The sequence below is a fragment of the Delphinapterus leucas genome, chromosome 19 (assembly GCF_059928025.1).
Source record: "Delphinapterus leucas isolate spDelLeu-1000000601 "Yukka" chromosome 19, BTC_Dleu_Yukka2, whole genome shotgun sequence".
Classification (NCBI taxonomy): domain Eukaryota; kingdom Metazoa; phylum Chordata; class Mammalia; order Artiodactyla; family Monodontidae; genus Delphinapterus; species Delphinapterus leucas.
Window position 1 is genome coordinate 22,865,578 of NC_143147.1, and position 20,834 is coordinate 22,886,411.

General features: G+C 48.5%; 1 protein-coding gene across 5 annotated transcripts in view; it reads right to left on the bottom strand.

Moving 5' to 3' along the window:
- The window catches only part of SUPT6H (SPT6 homolog, histone chaperone and transcription elongation factor), a 32,155-nt gene that overhangs the window by 902 nt on the left and 10,419 nt on the right, over positions 1-20,834 (bottom strand). For 4 of the 5 annotated variants that reach the window (XM_022595757.3, XM_022595756.3, XM_089900704.1 and 1 more), the window contains exons 6-36: positions 20,522-20,606; positions 19,399-19,672; positions 18,822-18,923; positions 18,460-18,576; positions 18,020-18,109; positions 17,676-17,818; positions 16,859-17,007; positions 16,604-16,702; positions 16,010-16,139; positions 15,773-15,923; positions 15,446-15,600; positions 15,050-15,245; positions 14,500-14,639; positions 14,270-14,387; positions 13,285-13,361; positions 12,890-13,025; positions 12,460-12,597; positions 12,214-12,381; positions 11,063-11,190; positions 9,729-9,936; positions 9,060-9,207; positions 8,483-8,625; positions 6,748-6,888; positions 5,011-5,206; positions 4,372-4,610; positions 3,703-3,816; positions 3,406-3,530; positions 1,563-1,675; positions 1,079-1,156; positions 816-982; positions 156-343 (exon numbers count right to left, since the gene is read on the bottom strand). In XM_022595757.3, coding sequence (XP_022451465.1) covers positions 156-343; positions 816-982; positions 1,079-1,156; positions 1,563-1,675; positions 3,406-3,530; positions 3,703-3,816; positions 4,372-4,610; positions 5,011-5,206; positions 6,748-6,888; positions 8,483-8,625; positions 9,060-9,207; positions 9,729-9,936; positions 11,063-11,190; positions 12,214-12,381; positions 12,460-12,597; positions 12,890-13,025; positions 13,285-13,361; positions 14,270-14,387; positions 14,500-14,639; positions 15,050-15,245; positions 15,446-15,600; positions 15,773-15,923; positions 16,010-16,139; positions 16,604-16,702; positions 16,859-17,007; positions 17,676-17,818; positions 18,020-18,109; positions 18,460-18,576; positions 18,822-18,923; positions 19,399-19,672; positions 20,522-20,606 — 4,456 coding nt within the window. The remainder of the gene's footprint in view (positions 1-155; positions 344-815; positions 983-1,078; positions 1,157-1,562; positions 1,676-3,405; positions 3,531-3,702; positions 3,817-4,371; positions 4,611-5,010; positions 5,207-6,747; positions 6,889-8,482; positions 8,626-9,059; positions 9,208-9,728; positions 9,937-11,062; positions 11,191-12,213; positions 12,382-12,459; positions 12,598-12,889; positions 13,026-13,284; positions 13,362-14,269; positions 14,388-14,499; positions 14,640-15,049; positions 15,246-15,445; positions 15,601-15,772; positions 15,924-16,009; positions 16,140-16,603; positions 16,703-16,858; positions 17,008-17,675; positions 17,819-18,019; positions 18,110-18,459; positions 18,577-18,821; positions 18,924-19,398; positions 19,673-20,521; positions 20,607-20,834) is intronic. The other variant, XM_089900706.1, reaches the window with a different exon arrangement.

Below are 20,834 nucleotides of genomic sequence, written 5' to 3' on the forward strand. Positions count from 1 at the left end.
TGGACAGCAGCCATGGCCTGCTGCCACACTGTGTTCTTCCCTCTTCTCCCAGAAAGTAGTCCTCCTGGGGACATCACCTGGGCCATGGCTGTCAGAAGATCCAGAGCACCTCCCTCTACTAATAACCTGTTCTGTGCCACCATCTGTATACTTACTTTGGCTGCTGCTGCCGTTGCCGGGAGCTGGAGGAGGGCTGGGGCTGGGGCTGGGCAGACTGAGGGGTGGTGCTGGCCTGTAGCTGGTGGTACTGTGGTGTGGTGATGGGCTGGCTTGGGGTTGTGTAGGAGTAGCTGGGGGTCATTAGTGGCGTGGCCACCGGCTGCTGGGCTGGCGTCGGGAACACCTGGAGAAGGGTGAACAGTTGAATCGGGACGGGTTTTGTGCTTATTTGGTTTTTCTGTGAATTTCTGGCAAGCTGAAAATTTGGGCTCCATCCAGAGCCTTCCAGCTGACCCTCTCCTGAGCAGTGTGTGGTTCTGAGCAGCAGAGGCAGGCCAACACGATGGGACCTGGCACAACAACACAGTGCACCCTTGACCACTTGAGGTTGCTAGAGGCTTGAGGATTCTAAAGATCCCAAAAGACTCTGTGGAAAGGTCAGAACTTCTCTCATTCCCGTTCCCCTTAAATGGGCCTGAGAAAAAGGAACATCTGCTGGAGACAGTTCCTAATGCTGTGGTAGCACCCTCTCCTTAGGAAGGCCCTCGTGGTGGGCACTGCAGAGGCCAGTCTATGGACACAGGCTGGTAAAGGATGACCGTTCCCTTTCACCCTTCCCCACCCTCTGCAGGGAGCCTCCTCCCCAAGCCACGTACGTGGTAAGCGCTGCTGCCCCCTCCACTGCCGCCATAGCCATACTGGCTGGAGGCCCACTGCGCTGGGGTGGCATTAGGGTTCTGGCCTTGGCCTGTCACGGCAGCAATGGCACTGAACACCTGTGAGGTCATGTTCTGGGGCAGGGCGTTCACAGCCCGTGTCAGATCTGTAAGCACACAGAGGTGGGAGATGGGCATGTTAGAGGTGACAGTCCTTCTAGCTCCATCCCTCTAACCCCCAGTCCCTGGCACGAGCTCCTTACCTGCAAGGTTGATGTTGGCTGGGGTAGCATTGATAGAGGCAGGTGTCCGGGTCCTGCTGCTGCTACTGGGGGTGATGCCTGCAAGAAATGGCCCAAATTATGTCTCACCAGGAACCTACTTCTGGTTTTACAACTGGGGGGCTGGGAGAGGTACTGAGGTGGGTGGAAAGAAGGGAAGCTGGGGGGATTCCCTGGCAGTCCAGTGGTTAGGACTCTGCGCTCTCACTGCTGAGGGCATGGGTTCAACCCCTGGTCGGGGAACTAATATCCCACAAGCCACGTGGTGTGGCCAAATAAATACATAAATTAAAAAAAAAATAGGGAAGCTGTACAGGCAAAGTGGAAGATGGAATAGGAATTAAGAGAACTACAATGACAGCCTAGGCCTCAGCCCCTCCTGTAGAAGGCTAGTGATTATCTTGACTCAGCACTTAGACAGACGTCCCTCAACCACACTCCACAAGTCAGAGAGAGTAGAACTCACCTGGTACAGGATCCTGATAATGATCCTTAAACCATCTGAAAAGGCCATTCACAGTCGGGAAGATTTGGCCCCGGTACCGGAATCCTTCTGGAGTCACTGTTACATATTCTATCCTGGGATTTTGGGAGGAAACGTGCATCAGATACCACTTGTGGCCAGCTGTAAGAGAGCGGCCAGAGCAGATTTCCACCATGTGAAGTAGCCACACTGGGTGCTGGGGGAAAGGAGAGATAAAAGAGCCAGTCCCTGACCCTGTAAAAGGAGGCTGCACTCTGGGTGAGGTGAGAAGGGCACAGCAGAGTCCAGGCAACGCCAGGAGTCAGCAGCCCCTGGTGTGCTATGTTCAGGCTGCCAGAAGAAGCCTTGCTGGGGGCTGGGCCACCGTCCTGCGCTGCAGTTATGTCGGCAGCACACTGCAGGTGAGGGTTACTGAGATCACAGAGTGTCAGGGGTGGGAGGGGCCTCCCAGGGCAGCAAAGCACAGCTCCCCACGAGCCGGAATCTGGAAGTGCTTCTTGACGGTGGCTGGTCTGCCCTTATTTAACACTTTGCCAGAGCAGAGAGTGGATCAGAGGATGGGCTCTGGGTTCAGACCCAGTCCTTGTTCCAGTTTTGGCTCTGCCACTCATCACCTATATGGCTTTGTACCAAGTTACTAAACCTGAATCTCGGCCTCATTTGTAAAATGAGGATAACAGCACTTAAACCTATAGCGTGGGTATGAGGAATAAATGAGACAACACATAAAGCACTTATCACAACACTTAAAACAGGTTGTGCTCAATAAAGGATAGCTGTCAACAGCCAACAGTCAACGCTAATAAGTATGGCAATGTGCCGACTCATATTAAGCTGAAACCTGCTTCCTAGATCTTCTACCCAACTGTTGTTCATTCTGCACCACAAGGAGTTTGTACCCCTTTCCAAGGGACGCTATCATGTTGCCTCTGCTCCTGGTTAAAGTCCCCTGTTTGTTCAACTGTTGCTCATGGGATAGTTTCCAACCACCACATGGCCCTGGCTGCCATCTTCTGGAAGCATGCTGGTGAGTCACAAAAGGCTTCTCAGAAACAAGCACAATATTCCAGAAATGCCCACGATGGTGCAGGGTCCAGAGTCCAGAGCTTCTTGTCCTCTGGCCTCTGAGCCCCTCCTAACAGAGCCCACACTGTGCATCATGTGCGAGCAGTACAGGACTAAGAGCAGAAAGGCACAGGCTGTGGCCAAGGACCGAAGGGAGGATGGGGGAGTAGAGAAGGCTAGTATGGCTATCAGTCTGGGTAACGGACACAAAGAAAGCAGGCCTAAGGAAATCAGACTTTGTCTGATGCAGGGTGAACAAAGGAGGGACTCAGATAGAGGAATACCTAGGAAGGCTAGCCTGTCAGTCATACACAGAAGGGAGCGGAGCAGGTTGGTGACTGGAAGAGATGCTTTCCTGACCTATCCCCGTTCAGCACAGGCTCACCACAGCAACAGTGAGCCACCGTGTGCTGAAAAGCCCTGGTGAGGGTGAAGCAGAGAGTGGAAGGAGTGACCAGTGTGTTGGCCCCCATCTTTGCCAGTCAGGTGGAGAGAGTGTCTGGTGATTTCTATCACTCTCTGGGAGGGAGAAGAGGTGAAGGGAACTCTTTTTCACAGGGTTGATTTAAGAACCTTTCTTATTCAGTCTGCCTTTTGCCTCTAAATCATCACCCTCTTTCCCCACCTCCAACCTCCACCTCCACTCTAAACAGATAAGAGGAGAAAGGCAGTCAAGCAGAACCAGAGAGAGTACTGTTTGGGGGCCTGCTAGCCTATCTGTGGACCCCAGTGGCAGCACCTTCTCAGCACCAGTGCTCACCTGGGTTTACCCCGGGGCTGGTATCCCAGTAGGAACTTGCCGGGCAGTTCCTTGCAGGCACAGATGAAATAGGGAATGAAGGTGGGCTTCTCCTTCTTAGTTTTGATGAGCAGCTCCTCTAATTTCTGGGGGTAGAATGAGGGGGAGAGGTTGGGATAGCAGCATGCTTGGTACACAATGTCTGGCTCACACATGATGTACACCTCCTTCACCAGCTGAGCATCCCCTACACTGAAGGAAAACCATACATCCGTAAGTGACTGGGAGGTGTCATCCCTTGCAGGGCCCTGGGCTCACCTTACGGTCCCCACCACTGCAGTCCTGATAATACTTGTGGTTCAGAAGGTCCCGGGCAAAGGATGCCATAGGCTGAACATAGCGGGCAACAATCTCATCCAAGTCTTCAAATTCCTGTGGGAAGAAAAAGGCCCCGACTGTCATATCCAGAGCTGAGATTCAGCCTTTCATCAAATCCACTTGGAAGAGAACCCACTGGAGGGGAGGAACTTCCCAGCCCTGCTGCAGCCTCACTCTGCTGCAAAGTCCCCTCAATGTATCCATCTGTTTGAGTCATGCCCAGATTTATTAGCTTACAAGGCACAAAATCCTTTAATTCATAACTTTAGTTCTCCCTTAGTGCTTGGGAACAATAGGGGGCTTCATAAAATTTCTCTCCACTGAAAACAGGACAAAGAAATTTGGTGTGTGTGTGTTGTGCACGAAGCGCTTGCATGTGTATTTTCTCCTCTTCCTCCAGCGGTTCTCTAGTCTATTTTAAAATCTGGAGAACAGGGAAAGAAGTGCAAAATATACAAAACTGATATCAAATTACTCATTTCATAACCAACCTCCTGTTTCGTTGCTCTGTGTAGCTAAAATACAATGCATACCAGTAACTAAGGTGAGAGTGGTTTGTTTCTGGAAGCGGGAGTGGGGATGCTAGTGCAGGCAGGGACTGCCTCTCACCTCACTGTTGATCCACAGGGTGGCTCCCAGGCTGAAGGCATTTTCCTTGCCCTCTTCCCGCACATCCACATGCTGGTATATGCCGTCACTGACCTTCCAGGTCACTGTCAGGTGATTTTCACCCTTGCTGCTCGGTCGGATGATCACGTCACCCTGGTCCATGGTCTCCATCATTTTTTCTGCTTGCTTAAAATTTATATTATGGAAGGACGGGTGTGCAATCACTCGCTTGATATATGCTGAAGAGAGCAGGAAAGAAGTATAGATCAGGTGATGGGACTGGGAGCCAACATCAATGGGACAGGCCATGGCTTAATCTCTGACCCACTACTGAATTCTGAGACTCTTTCACCCTCTCTGGGCCGGGATTCTCTGATATGAACGATATGTTAACCTGGGCCCCTGGGTGCTGAGAGAATGAAGCTTTAAGAGTCACAGTGCATTAGCAAAGAAAATGTGACCCAAGAAGACCCCAGCTTCCAGCCCTGCCAATGGCTCCCTTTCATGATGCCTCTGGGTCTCAGCACCTCAGAGCTGAGCACTCACTCCCACTGGGAAGCTGAGCAGTCAGCAGTGCATCCTGCAGAGGGAGAGCTGCCAGGACTTGGAGTGCACAGGCATGGTCATGGGCACACTCACTGGTCCGCTGCTGCTTCCGTTTCATGTCCTCCTCCTGCTTGTGGTCTGCTGCTTCAGCGTCAAAGTCATAGTAGGTGTCCTTGGGCAGTTTCCACTCGTTGTTCCTGTCCATGAGGTCTGAGGTACGGCAGGTCAGGTCTGCACTAAACTTCTCGATGTCAATCTTCATGATGCGGCAGTGAACAGTCATTCCCACCTAGATCCACAGAACATTTGAGCTGGAAGGGACAAAGATGGTCTAGCCCGATGCCCTATTTTACATGTGAGAAAAGCAAAGTCCAGGCAGAAAGGTGGAGTGACTGCCCAAAGCCAGCCAGCTACTGAGTGGCAGATTAGCAGGAGTTCAGAGTTCAGTTTCGTCTGCAGATTATAGTCTGTGCCCTGTACTGATGCCTCCCACTCTAGGCAGAAAAACCAACTGAAGCCTCCTGGGACATATTCTGTCACTGGTAATATTCCCTTTTCTCATAAAGCTGCATAATTATTGCTGCTAGGACGTGATCCAAGTCTGGCTGCCCTTTTTGGAGGGAAAGCAAAGTAGTAGCTATTTTCTATACTTTACCCCTGATTTGAGCCCTTCTGTCTAAAGAGTGACAAAACCCAGTCATCTGCATGGCTCTCCTTCTTAAAATCTCCCTAGCTTCATTTACAGGCATACCTTGGAGATATTGCAGGCTCAGTTCCAGACCACCGCAATAAAGCAGATATCACAATAAAGTGAGTCACAAGAATTTTTTAGTTTCCCAGTACATATAAAAGTTATGTTCACACTGTAGTCTACTAAGGGTGCAACACTATTATGTTTTAAAAAATGTACATACCTTCGTTAAAAAATACTTTATTGCTAAAAAACGTTAACCATCACCTGAGCCTTTAGTGAGTCCTAATCTTTTTGCAAGACTAACATCAAAGACTACTGGTCACAAATCACCCTAACAAATATAATGAAAAAGTCTGAAATACTGTGAGAATTACCACACATAAATGTGACACAGAGACACGAAGTGATCAAATGCTGTTGGGAAAATGGTACTGATAGACTTGCTCGATGCAGGGTTACTACCAACCTTAAATTTGTAAAAACAAACAAACAAACAAACAGTATCTGCAAAGGTCAGGTATGCCTGTATTTGGAATGTCTTGCCCCAGCCTTCCTAAGTCCATAGGCTCAGGGGTTCACAACACTTAGAACCAGAGAATTTGGCAGATGTGGTACCAGCTGTATCACTAACAAACCAGCTGATCCTGGAAAAGGCACTCAAATTTCTCTGAAAAAAGAAGGTAGTATTTCCTTCCCCATCAGGCTGTGAGATCTGAGTCAACATATGTAAATGTCAAGGGCTGGTATCTAGTGTGTGCAGAACAAATGGCAGCTCTGACAAGAGAATACTAGAACAGAAAGGGAGCTTAGCCTTTCTGCTTCCCAGCATGTAATGCTGGGCCCTGCTTCCTGCCCGCCGGACTAAACCACAGCCTCCCACGCAGGAAGAGAGAGCCCTCTCTCAAAGGGCCAGCAATTTGATGACATTTCACAAAGGCAGGGCACAAAAGCTGCTCCTCATTCAGACAGACGGTTCTCGCCCTGACTTCACTCAACTGGTTATAAATCCTTCTGAAATGCTCCCCACCAGGAGCCACTGGGAACAGAGCCTAACTCCTGGTGGGGACAGCCCAAAGCCAGCCTGATTTGGGCAGCTGAAAACTGCACCAGGGGCCTTACCCCAGTCATTCACCTACCTTCACTCGTTCCTCCGGCCGCTTTACCACTTTGTCGCTGAGGAATTTGGTGGGGATGAAGCCAGTGACACCATTGTCTAGCCTTGTTTTGACACCGATGGCCTGGCCTGGGCATGAACCACTGTCAAAGTGGTTCCAGACCTAAAGAGGGCATCAGGAGAGGAGCTTGATCATTAAGATTCTGGAGATCACACATTCAGAAAAGAGCTGCCAGGAGTGCTGTAATTCATTTTACCATTGACACTGGCATCATGATGTGAGAACACAACGACTTAGCCACCCAGCAACACAGAATTTGAATATTCCCAAAGTTCCTTGACTCATAACTCATGTTTGGCACCACTGGCCATCAGACCAATTTTTTATGTTAATCTAATTTATATGTCCCTCCAGCTACAACTGAAGCCCCTCCCTCCCATTCTGTTCTGACCTAGTGGGCATAAGAAATATCTCTGTCAGTCTCCACAGAACAACTCATTTCAGTGAACCAGGCACACCTTGGCTCTTTTATAACCTGGACAAATCTCACCAGCTTCTTTTATTGGGTAAAGTTAAGAAACTGTCTATTTTACAGTCTGCCTAAATAACATTTGAGGATCCAGAAAAAGCTTTCGGGATGGCTTTTATGAGTTCTATTGGGATGGCTTTTATGAGTTCTATCGGGATGGCTTTTATGAGTTCTATCGGGGTGGCTTTTATGAGTTCTATCGGGATGGCTTTTATGAGTTCTATCGGGATGGCTTTTATGAGGAGTTCTATCGGGATGGCTTTTATGAGGAGTTCTATCGGGATGGCTTTTATGAGGAGTTCTATCGGGATGGCTTTTATGAGGAGTTCTATCGGGATGGCTTTTATGAGGAGTTCTATCGGGATGGCTTTTATGAGGAGTTCTATCGGGATGGCTTTTATGAGGAGTTCTATCGGGATGGCTTTTATGAGGAGTTCTATCGGGATGGCTTTTATGAGGAGTTCTATCGGGATGGCTTTTATGAGGAGTTCTATCGGGATGGCTTTTATGAGGAGTTCTATCGGGATGGCTTTTATGAGGAGTTCTATCGGGATGGCTTTTATGAGTTCTATCGGGATGGCTTTTATGAGTTCTATCGGGATGGCTTTTATGAGGAGTTCTATCGGGATGGCTTTTATGAGGAGTTCTATCGGGATGGCTTTTATGAGGAGTTCTATCGGGATGGCTTTTATGAGGAGTTCTATCGGGATGGCTTTTATGAGGAGTTCTATCGGGATGGCTTTTATGAGTTCTATCGGGATGGCTTTTATGAGGAGTTCTATCGGGATGGCTTTTATGAGTTCTAACCACGAGAAAAGCAGACGATGTCTAGAAGAATGTGGGAAAATTAAGGTGTGTGTGGACAATGAAAAAATTGAAGGGAGCCTTACAGATACCTTCTAACTAGCAGAGGGACACAGTGCCTACACTGTATGTGAGAAATGCATATATCCTCTTGTCTCTACTCTGGTTGAGCTACATCCTCAGAGAATGGGAAACAAGGATTAAGGGTTGAGCGAGAACAGAAAAAACCACATAGGTCATTTCTGACTAGCATACAGAGGGACTTCATGTTAGGCCTATATGCATTCCAGCCCTCTTCCTTCTTTGTGTATTCACTTGGTAAAGTGTCATCTAAACTATCCCCATTCTTGGTTCCTTTCTAGGGCACTGAGACCATCCAATAAAGGAAATTCAGAGTTACCATGGTAAGAATGCAGCACGTACCTCGCTTAGTTCAGGGAAATTGTCCTGTTGACAGAAGGGGCACTGCCATAGCCCTGTCTCATCGTTGCGGATTGCTTGGTCATAGCTCTCACCCTGTGGACGCCTATGGGCGATGCCAGTGACGTTGCAGATAATGAGCTTTCCTGGAGGAAGGGGAGAGGAGAAGAGGGAAGGGAAGAAGAGAACAGGAAGCAGGCTAAGAGAACTGGAGAGGTAACTCCTTCCCACCAGCCATTTAGTGACAGAACTTCTGTCCTAGAGCATCTCCACTGATTTCCTTCACATCCTCGAAAAGGGAGATCTTCCCCTCATTTGATGACAGGAAAATGAGGCCATAAGACTGACCCCATGAAGACCCCACAGCAGCAGGTTAAAAGCATAATCTGACCTTGAACTCAGCTTTGACTTCCAGCTCAGGGCGCTATAATCTTCTTAAAAGTTTCCCTGGTCTTTCCCACCTACAGTACAAACCTGCCTCATTCTGCTGGAACTGTTGCTTGGTTTGAATGTGTACAGTAAACGCATCCCCTCACCCCTACATATCCTCCTCCAGCTAAAAAACAGACACAGAATTTACCAATGTAGAAGGTCTCTGGTGTTTCTTTGGTTAACATATTGAAGATTTCCTCTGTGTTGGGAGAGCGATAGGCTGTCCGGAGGTCCTTATACCGACAGCTCAGCTCTGCTCGGATGTCATACAGAGTGATGTGTTTGTCACCATAGCCCTGGGGAAGAAGCCCCCGTCAAGAAGAGCCTTGCAACTGCTCCCCAACTGAGCCATCAGGGCTTTCAATGAAAGAAGTAAGCCAGTTGGCTCCTGTCAGGGTGTCTCTTCTTTCCCCCCAACATTTACTAAAGGAGGTTTTCAACCTTTTTCTTAGCCATGGAACACTGTTCTGATAAAAATGCCTCACGGAACCCCAATGTATAAAACAGACAAATGCAAAACCGCACCACTGGAAAGGAGGAAAGAGGGCCTAGAAGGAAACCCTGCTACTCACCCCCTCCCAGCTCCCTCGCAATGTGCCCCCAACAATGAATACAGCAGTCTCCGAGACGTCCTCGGCTCCTTAATAAGCAGACTGAAAACTTCCTTGAGAAACCCAGTACAGCACAGGGAGGGAGAAGGATCAGGTCTCCTACACTAACACTATTAGGGCTTCTCTGAGGACTTGCTGCCTAAGTCTCCTCTCAACTAGGCCACTTGGGATAGTTTCTGTGCCAGGCCCTCTACACTGTCACCCACCTGCCTCTCCAGTTCTTCTGCAAAGGCATCCAAGTCCAGGTCCTTGAGTCGCTCTGGGTTTTCCAAGATCTCCTCAAGGGCCCCTGCAGGGTTGGCATCCTCGGCTGACTCATCATATTCCAGTGCATCCACTGCCATCTTCCTGGCCCACTCATAGGTCTCAGGGTGAACTCGGGAACCATCAAGGACTTCAATATATGAGTCAGTGCTGAAGGAAAGGCAGAAAAGGGGCAGGATATATAACGAGAAGCTTCTAGTAACAACCCAGATGTCCACCAATGGGGAACTGGTTAAATAAATTAGGGTACCTCCATACAATGGAATACTATACAGCCATTAAAAAGAATGAGGTAGATCTATGTGTGCTGACATGGAAAGATGGCCACAATATATTGATACGTGAAAAATGCACTGCAAAACACTATGAACCGTATGATCCCATTTTTGTAGTAAATGGGTAGTTAGTAAATGCATAGCAAAAATAAAATTTAGAAAAGTTGTAGTATACATCAACTTGTTATGGTAATTATCTCTGGGGGGTGGGATTATGGGGGACTTCCACTTTCTGCATAATATTTCTATATGTTGAATTTTATATCATGAACTTATATATAAGTCTTATAATAAGATAAAACAAGAAGGGGGAAGACGACCTTTGAGAATTTGCTGACAGCTACTTTCCCCCATAAAGCCTTCCCAGGCTGGTCTTGCCCGTGCACTCACATGGACCTATGTTATTCGTGGAGTGTTACAGCAAAGCTGGGTGGAAAATGAAGTTTTAGAACTTGAAGCCTATTTCCCCACTGATTTCCATTACTGAATGAGGAGCTATGTGCCCGTGGAAAAGATCCTCCAAAGACTGAGTTGATAACTTCTGGAGAGGAAGAGGTCAATAGTGAAGTCCAAAGTCCAAGTGAATAGAACTTTCTCTCAATAACATCATCTCAAAACATACCAAATCTCTCTCCCCCTTCCTTATGCCTCAGACCCCCACACTGCTTCTCCACTGCCCCTTCTATTCCCACCCTTATCTAGCCACAACAAACCATTAACAACAGAACAAGTATGTGTTTACTGAACCAAGTCTTATGTTTTCTGTCCTTAATTTATAAACTAAGTTGGTTCTTTTTATGTTTCTCTCACAAAAAAGCTTCACATAATTGAACTGATCTTTTCCATAGGTCAGAGGCTCGACTAAATAAAGGTTCCTCACCTTTGCTTTAAAACATTTCCTAATTTAAACAGCTTGTGGCCCTTTGACAGCCCTAATCCCTGAATCCCCAAAGCAAAGCCCAAGAGAATTCCTCTTGGCCCACCCAGGCAGAGGGCATCACCTGTCCCCCAGGGAGGCCGTGTCGATCTTGAGGAAGCCAGCGCAATTCATGAAGACTTTGGGACCCATGTGGCACATGGTGACCAGCTGGGTCCGGCTCTCGAGCCTGGTGTTGTTCTGTTTCAGGATCTAGAAGAGCAGACTGGATTAAGCTGGAGCAGTAGGCAGGCCCCACCTCCCAGCCTGCTTTCAGGTCTCTGGGAAACCCTCCATGATGGGAATTTTGCCGCCACACCCCGATATCTAACTGAGCACTACACCATACTAACTGCTACTAAAAAAATTATGTTAAAAGACTACACTATGCCAAGCAAAGATAATACATACCTAACGTACTGCTTCAAAGTTAATGATACAGCCAAGTAGCCACCCCATATTAAGAAAAAAAAAATTACAAATACTCTTGAAGATCACTACATACCCTCCTCTGTATTGAAATCCTTTTTTTCCACTAGGGAAAAAACCCCCACTATCCTGGGCTTCCCTGGTGGCACCGTGGTTAAGAATTTGCCTGCCAATGCAGGGGACACGGGTTCGAGCCCTGGTTTGGGAAGATCCCATATGCCACGGAGCAACAAAGCCCATGCGCCACAACTATTGAGCCTGCGCTCTAGAGCCCGCGTGCCACAACTATTGAGCCCGTGCGCCTAGAGCCCGAGCTCTGGAACAAGAGAAGCCACTGCAATGAGGAGCCCACGCACCACAACGAAGAGTAGCTCCTGCTCACCACAACTAAAGAAAGCCTGCATGAAGCAACAAAGACCCAATGCAGCCAAAAATAAATAAATAATACATACATACATACATACATACATACATATATATATATATATATATATACGCATAAACAAAAAAACAAAAACCCCCACTATCCTGAGGTCTGTGTCTAGTACACTCTCGCTTTCCTCCATTTCTTTTAAATCATGGCTCAGGTTATCTTTTCCATGAGCCACCACTGTACAGTAGTGAAGACCATGACTGTGGCCACCTGGTCTGAAGTCTGACTCTTGACTCTCTCTAGCTTCATGACTCTAGGCAAGAGGTAAAGTGCCTTTACCTCTCTGACCTTGGTCTGCCTGTCAAAGCATATTGGCAAAGTAAAGGTTCAATGAAATAGAACTTTTCTTTTTTTCTGATTCAACCCAATCCTACCTTTAGGAGATGGGTCCCTTTTCGAGGTCCCAGGCCACAGACATACTGAATTAAGGCCTGGCTGTAGGGGTGGGCAATGGCACGGTTGACATCAACTCCAACCTCATTGACTCGGTTGATAAATTCACAGTACAAGGCGTTGAGCAGCTCTTCTTTCACCACATGCTCCTGTCGACACACAGCAGGCAGGGATAAGGTTATTGTGCCACTCTGTCCACTTGGGCCTATCTGTCAAATCCTACTCACCTGCAAGGGGTGAAACTTGAGGCACAGAATGTCTTCATCAGAGCTGCAAACCTGGGCAAATTCAATCAGAGGGTCCTGGATACGCCGGGCCAGGGAGACTGCCTGTCTCAGCACAGGAGGGTAATCCCGGAACTCTGCCTAGAGTCAAACGAGGGTCAGCAGGGCCATAAAGTCTCCTCAGCTCTAACAGCAAGAGGAAATCCAAACCACCTGGCTTTTTAAGTCAATTTCTCTTCTCTGGGACCATTTTTCCTGGGACCAATTTAATCTCTGGGGCTCCCCATCTGAGCCATGACTGGCACAATGGAGATCCTCTGCATAGGTAAGTGAACAGGTGCAGTCCTGTGCCCCCATAATCTTTGTTTCCCCAACTCCCTGGGATTGATAGCTCTTGCCTGTGCAGGGCCTAAGGGTGGGGCTCCAGCATTACCTCTGATTTCTTGCTGTTCATATAGAGAATGGCCAATTCATTGTCAATCAGCTCCACCCCAATAGAGGACAGCTGTTGACCTTGGTCCAGCTCATGCACAATGCGCTTCACATCCTCAATCAACATCTGGGCATCCCTGGAGGAATGAGGGGTGCTGGTCAGGGATATTTCTGGACAGTTTCTCAGGGATGAACAATCTCATGGCTGGGAGTGGGGGAGGAGAGAGCTTTGAAGACAAAGAGGTACAATATCCCCAGGGATATCCCCTGGGGATGGGGATATTACCAAGGCTCTACACAGGCACATGCCTACTCTGTAACAGGGACAGAGCAGATTCAACAATAAAGGATGAGTGACTTTAAGCCAGGCCTGGCCCAATCCCCTGGTACCCCTACCTGTTCTCTCCTGCAACTGTCACCACATGAGGCTTTTTGTTCAGGAGGAATTTCTTTAGAGTTTCAATGTCTTGAGCCTGGAGTGAAAGAAAATTGGAGCTGAAGGACTTTGAGGATAGGAAGATTTCAAGCACTTCTCTCTCTCTAAGTAGCTTGAGACCTTACAAGACCACAGAACAATGATGCATCACACGTTGTCAAACTGGAAGACAAAACGAGGGGACTAGGACCTCTAGTTTCAATATTGTACTTCTGTTAATATTTCCTAAGATTATTACACTTCTGGCTTATACTTGAGTTGTGGTTAACTAAACATACTTAAGTCTTTTTTAAACATAAACCACTGCCTGGCAGTCAGGACTATTCTAATCTCCACGTTAAGATTTTTCTTTCTTTTTTTAAAGAGCTGTTTGTTGAAAATTATTTTTTAGAATGGAGCTCTGTCAATAAAATTGAAAGATACCTTTATGCTAAAAAAAATCAGAAGCATATACACGAGATGAATTCAAATTTCTCTTTCCCCGGTAGAAACACAAATGCTAAAGCAGAGAAAAGATTGGCCTAATGCCACAGTGGCTTTCAGCTCCTGGAACAAGCTGACCCAGATGCTGGTAAAAACAGAGGCAGTTATGGCAGCTCCCAGAAGCACATAAGGCCTAGGAACTGGCTTCAAGCCAGAAGGAAATTCTGCACTAGAACTTGAGTGCCATCTACTGCCTACGGAAGTGAGACTTATCCCAGGACTTAAGAGGTCAGGGACCAAGTCAGAGATAATCAGGGTCTTGCACAGGATGTTGCTTAGGCCATAAACTCTTTTTTTTTTAACATCTTTATTGGGATATATTTGCTTTACAATGGTGTGTTAGTTTCTGCTTTATAACAAAGTGAATCAGTTATACATATACATAGACCATAAACTCTTATCCCCACTGAACTATAAGATGTGCTCAAGATGTACACTTGGTAACCTGTCCTAGTCACTTGCCTTCTTCTCCCGTTCTTCCTCTCTCCATGCAGTTCGCCGTTTGGTAAAATGAGGCAGCCGGAGGAAGTCTGTCACTTCTCCTTCACCGTTGACCAAGGCGCAGAACACAGGGTGATCTCTGCCAGCCCAAAAGAAAAAGAACCGTGTGATAATCAGCAATATGAGGATATAAGTAAGAGAAGAACGAGACTAGGGAGACAGATAAGGGGTGATGCCAGACAGGAAGTTACCTGGCAGAGGAGAAAGCAATGCCTAGGACTCGGATGCCCTTCCCTTGGTTCTCATCCATAAAGTCATCATCTTCCTCTACCTGTTGATCCGGCCGGTAGGGTGCCACCCTCAACCAGTTGTAGAGCTTCCGACTACAGGCCTGGGGAGGAGGCACACCAGTCACTATGTCCAGCAGGCCCGCCAAGTAGGTTAAGGAAACAGATGCAGGCACACATTTGCAAAGGTCATGTTTATATGCATGCACATTCCTAGCCCTCAGCACGCTTACAACCTGAAGGCGTACTTTGCTTTTAGAAATAGGAGAGTACACAGAGGCCAGACGTATAAACAAAGAGTATGTGTATGCAGTGGGGGAGGGAGGCAAGAGGCTCTTCAAGTGGGGAGGTCTTGGAGTGACCCGTGACCTTGTTTTCACTCCCTCTCAGGTGACACTAAGCCTGCCCCCAGTGTTTCCCCATTAGCTACAGGACAGCTGTTAAGGGGTGCCTTCACTCGCAGCTCTAGCTTGGGGAAATCATGTGACTACAGATCACTAGCTCCTGTCCTCACCTTTATGACATATTCTTTGGCTTCGGCCAGCAGCTTGTTCTTGAGCTCTTTGGCCATCTGCACGTACAGGAACTGCTGCAAAGCTCGCTCGATGGCCATGGTGCGCTGCCGATTCCACTCCTGCACCTGGTGGCTGAACTCATCTCGGTAGTAAAATTGTTTGATTTCTTCAAAATACGTCTGGTCATTGCCATAGCTGAGGAGAGACAACACTGTGGTGTCAGGGACAGAGAAAAGGTGACGGCCAAATGCCCTTGAACACTGGGAGTGACTGAGCCAGGGACGGTGGCTTGCTCAGTTCTGAAAGTGTGGTTCACATTCCTGAGGGACCCCTCCTTCCAACAGACTACTGACCAAGCCCTTCCCAAAGAGCCCCCAGCCCAGAGCTTTGCTTACCCTTCCACCCCCTTCATGTCTATGCTGATGTCAATGGTGAGCAGCCCTTCATCTTCAGCCAGGCATATCTTGAGGAACTGGTCATCTCTCAGTTCCTTAACAGGCTTGTTCTTTAAGTACTTGAAGGAGTAAGCGTAGTGGGCTTCATCCACATCCTGTACACAAGAGGGAATCATCAGTCAACAGACAGACTGGGCTTGACCCTTGGAAAAAAGGCCGACTCTCTGCTCTCAGGCAGACAGCTCAGCTAAGTGTGAAGGCAAGAAACTCAGTTCAATCAAACAGAGCTGGACCACATGCTAGATCAAAGCCCCTCAACTGGCTTACCTTTCTGCCTTTCTTGGTGGGGGTTATATTGAGCTTGGCTCTCTCCTGGAAAGTCTGCCTCAGCACCTGCCGGACAAGGGGCTCTCGGGCAATCTGCAGGGCTACCATGTAGCGGGCACCTTCCAGCACAGCTTCTGGTGTAGGGAACTGGCTGTAGGGAAAATGGAGGAGCTGCAGGACGACGACATCTTTGCCCTCAGGTCCCTCCTCCTGCCAGCCACCTACTGCAACGCCTACCTGCAAACATAATCCTTGGCCAGCTCCAAGGGCTCTGCAGGAAACTGCTCTGTCTCGTGCCTCTGGTAACTGTCCCGGAGGTTTTCCCCAAATTGCTCAGGAGTAAGCCCAAACTTTTTGGCCAAGCCATCTAAAGCAAACCAGGAGGGTGAAAGGTGAGCCAACAGCTGGGCCCAGTAACCTCTTGGCTTTCAGTCTAGGGCAGCAATTCTGGGCGTTAGACTTTAAAGGGATCACAAATGAGCAGGAGCAGGATGTTTTACAGTGAACAGTGAAAACGCTGACTTTAAATACCTAACAGGCTGTCACAAAGCAGAAAAAGTAGAAATTTTCTATGTGACTACTGGGGTCAGAACTAAGGTGGAAGTTAACGTTTAGTAAAAGAACTTCTCAAAGATAGGATGAACTCCCTCTCTCTGATCGTGTGTTTCCCACTCCTTCAGAAATTATGGGAGAGGCTGGACCATTCCTGTGGCGTGGGTGTGGGTCATGGTAGCAAGTGTTAGAAGTGGACTGGTGGCTCACTCAGAGGTCCTTTAGGTCCTCCTCCTACCTACCAGTGACTACTGGGGAATGTATACAGCTCGTTTTTACCTAGCCCAGCGCTCTGGCAGATGGTGTACATATCTCGGCGGGAAGCCTGCTTGAGCTCTGGCCCTCTCTGCTCCTCATCTTCTGCCTCCTCGCCATCACCTGGGATGAAAACATGAGTTAGTCCTCTGGTTTCCGGTTTCCAATCACTCCCAAGGATCTGACACATGTAAAGAAGCCCCGAAGTGTAATCGGCCAAGGGGATCCTTGGAAAGGCCATGGCCACCAAGCCTCTAGGTTTTCTTTTCCAACACTCACCTTCCTCATCTCCCTCTTCCCTTACACGCTTTAGCTTCTTGCGGCTGGCCTTGGCGGCATTCTGCATCTTGGGGATGTCACGACCATAATAAAGCAGGAAATGATTGTAGACATCTTTCAGTTCATCCATTGATTGTACATCCTTGAGCCTGGAGGGAAGGGACATAAGACCTCAATTGTCACAGAGGAAGGGTATACCCCAGTTTTGCTACAAGAGGTCCAATTCCCATGAGGCAAGATCCCAACTAGGATGAGTACCTATATTCTCCAATTATTAAAGACATGCATTGGCCCCAGACCATGACTTAACTGCAATCAAGGTATCTTAAAGGAGGAATATGTCAAATAAGTGGTGGCTGGTGGTTGTTAGAAATGGCAACAAAAAGGGAGAGGCAGATGAGGCAGCATGTCTCCGGTTCAGAGTCCTTGAGACAGTCCTTGTCCTTCTTTCCCAGGTTCATGCCGCTGGCCACTAAAATCATCTGCCCCCCTCCCACACCCCTCTCTGATTCCAGGCTCACCAAGCTACTTTCTGGTTGTAGTTTGGTTTCCCATGTAGCTTTTCCCACGGGGAACATATAAATAAGCAAACATGACTATCTGATCCTCTTAACCTTTTATACCAAGATGGATAAGTAACAGGAATTTCCCTGTCAGAAAGATCACTTTTGACGTGTTGATAAGTTGGGCTTCTAAGGAACAGGTCCCGTGCTGAGAATTTTGCAAGGTTATGCTGCTCTGGGGTGGGGGTGGAAGGGCGGGGGCCTGCCTTTGGTGTGAGGGCTCCCTGTAATGGAATAAACCCTGCATACGCTACCTCTCCATGTCGGTGGTGTCCAGAGCCCGGATGCCATCAGCAAGGGGCTTGTCAGGGTCAGCAGAGATTTGCTCGTACTGATAAGCCTGCATCTTCTCAAACAGCCGTGTTAGGTTCTCCTTACGGATCCTCAGCTGGGTCCACTAGGACAAGACAAAGCAGGAGTAAGGGATGGTATTCAGCCTTGGACACCCAAGACCATGCTGTTCCTTACCAGGAGACCCTGGGGGAAGCCTGACAGGGTCTGGGCTGCCACCTGATATGTACAGGAGAACTTGGGTGCCAGTAGTGGTAGTACCCAGTCCAGCCCTCAACCCCTTGAGGGGCATGGATCCCTATATTACCTTTTCATCCCACTGCCACACCCTCCACAGGTCATTGATATGCAACTCGGGCTCCACATACTCCTTCCGGTAGAAAGCAATGAAAGGCACCTAGAGGGGCAAGGAGGTGGCAGTCAGCCAGAGAGGAAAGATCTGCAAGGACCCCTTTTGTTAGAGGAATAAACAGCTCCAGGAAATTCAACAGTAGGAAGCTTGGCCTCCCTCACAGGCCCATCTAGGACACATGCTCTCCCCCACCCACCCCCAACAGGAGAAGATAATGCTGCAAATGGGGTAGCACTGTTCTCTGGATCACTAGAGTCTATGGTCCTCACGCTTCTTGAGTCAAGGGACCACTGCTGCGGACAGAAGGGGGCTCCCCACCTGACTGAGGTAGCCACCTTTTCCATCACCCCCAGTTGAAATTCTAACCAGTGGGCCACTAGAGCTTGAGGTGCTACCTCAAAATGCTGATTTCTCATGAAACCCAGGGCCTCTTTAATCTTCTGAATTGTGCTAGGTCCTTTTCGACTGAAGCTGCTGGTTGGCTGCCCTCGGTCTAGGTAATCACAGCTTTCCTACAGTCAGAAGAAAAAAGAAACAGCAACGACACCATTACTTGCTGTCTTACCACACACAAAACTGCTTCTTGTCACAGGATGACCTTCTCAGATTAAATCTAGAAAAATCTCCCTCACATACCCGCACACACATGCTATTCTATACTAAGCCCACAGATGTTTGGAGCAGGGGAGAAGCAGCTCCTCATCCTAATGAAGTAGCTTCTGGTTCATGTCAAAATATAGCATCCTTTTTTGGGTACCTGCAGAGAAATGGTTGGTGTGGCAAAGGCATTCCTGTAGATCCAGTCAGCCTCTTCTTCCAGTTCATCATCTTCAGCCCCCTTGACGGAGATGGAACGGAGCTGCAGGGGATAAGGCATCAGCATGAGACTGACTTCATCTTGTATCTCACGTAGCAAAAACATGCACTACTTCTGGACAAAAACGTGTGCTCCAGAGGCACACGTTTCTAGTACCCGGAAGAGTGTTGTCTGGCAAGAAGTAGGCATGTCGTGTATTTGCTCAAGAAACCATAAGCCACTGGAGAGTCTATGTTGAGCTAGACTTCCTGTACGCCTGGTCAGATGGGGTTCAAAGCCGACTTCCTGTATACCATTTTTTGGTGTTTTTTGGCTGCGCTGCCCCAACGAGGGATTGAACCCACGCCCCCTGCAGTGGAAGCATGGAGTCTTAACCAGTGGACCGCCAGGGAAGTCCCCCTATATACCGTTGTTGTTAAGATTGTTGCTAGATTGTTTCTCTGCTATAACTCTTGTACCAAGGAGGCTCAGGGCAGTTGACGACAGTTCAGCAGGACAGACACTGGTGCTTCCTTACCTGGAACCTCTCAGGCAGGTCAGTAGCTCGGATTTCATTGTCCTGATCTGTGAGGTGGCTGCTTTCCAGCTCACTGGGCTCATACATCTCAAAGATGCTCCTGCGGCTCACACGTTTCTTGGTGGTCTTCTTGGGGCGCACTCGGATCTCGCCCTCAGCCTCATCGTCCTCATACTCATACTCTTCCTCCAGTTCTTCATCATACTCATTATATTTCTCAAATTCGTCATAGTCAAAGTCCACACCAAAAATCTCCTGGGCTTCTTGCAGGGCCCTGTGGGTGAGAGCCAAAGGCAGTTGGCCCAGCTTCCAGTGAGAGGAGACAAATGCAGCCCCTGCAGAGATCCTGTACCTACCCCAAGGGGACTAAAAAGGTTAAGAGAAATGTAAACAAAGAAAGCGTATTCACTGCGGAGGAAAGGCTTAGCTGGGGGATATTTCTGGGGAAACTTTTTTTTTTTTTTTTGCGGTGCGCGGGCCTCTCTCCGTTGTGGCCTCTCCCGTTGAGGAGCACAGGCTCTGGACGCGCAGGCTCAGCGGCCATGGCTCACGGGCCCAGCTGCTCCGCGGCATGTGGGATCTTCCCGGACCGGGGCACGAACCCGTGTCCCCTGCATCGGCAGGCGGACTCTCAACCACTGCGCCACCAAGGAAGCCCGGGGAAACTATTATTTATTGAGATTAAAAAGCCCATCTTTGGCACGTGCCAGTGACAAGGATCAAACAGCAACAGGGCACATGGTTTCATATCACACTCAGTAGATCCATCTTCTGCTAAGACCTTATAGTATTCCCTCAGGGCGAAAGCTTTCTTCTAACAAAATTATATTTAGAAGACTAATAAATAAACAAATGAACATGGAGCTGCAGGTGGAAGAGAGAGGCTGGATCCTTGCCTGTGTGTGCCTCCACCTTCATCCCACCACGGCCCTTGAATGCTGAGAGAGCTATCAGAGCTTCTAGAAACAGCCCGACATCACTGCCTGGTAAAGGATATTACGGGCAGGGAAGCAAAATGCTGAGAGCTGACTGTTCCATTTTTAGCAGAGGCCTCTGACCTCCTCCTTCCTGCCCGGGTCCACTCAGATGCCCTTATCACCACCTCGCACCAGACCCCACTCACGCATCAGTGTATCCAGGAAGCTTTTTCCGCCACTTAGGTTTTTTCAGTGGTTGTCCATCGTCATCCACAATGAAGTCATCAATGTCTGGATAGGGAAGGGAAAGGTTAGTGCCCAGAGGCAGGGGATGAGCCAGGACTGAATGCCTTTAGTTCCTACTGTAGGAGTGGTCGGTGAGGAGAAGAGGAGACAGGTTCCTGAAAAGGAACTTCTTTGTGTCAAATGCTGGGGGCCAGTAGCTGAACAATGGTCTCCCATTCTATTGTTCGGGGTAGGAAATCCCAACACCCCGCCCCAAACTGGCTTCCCTGCCTA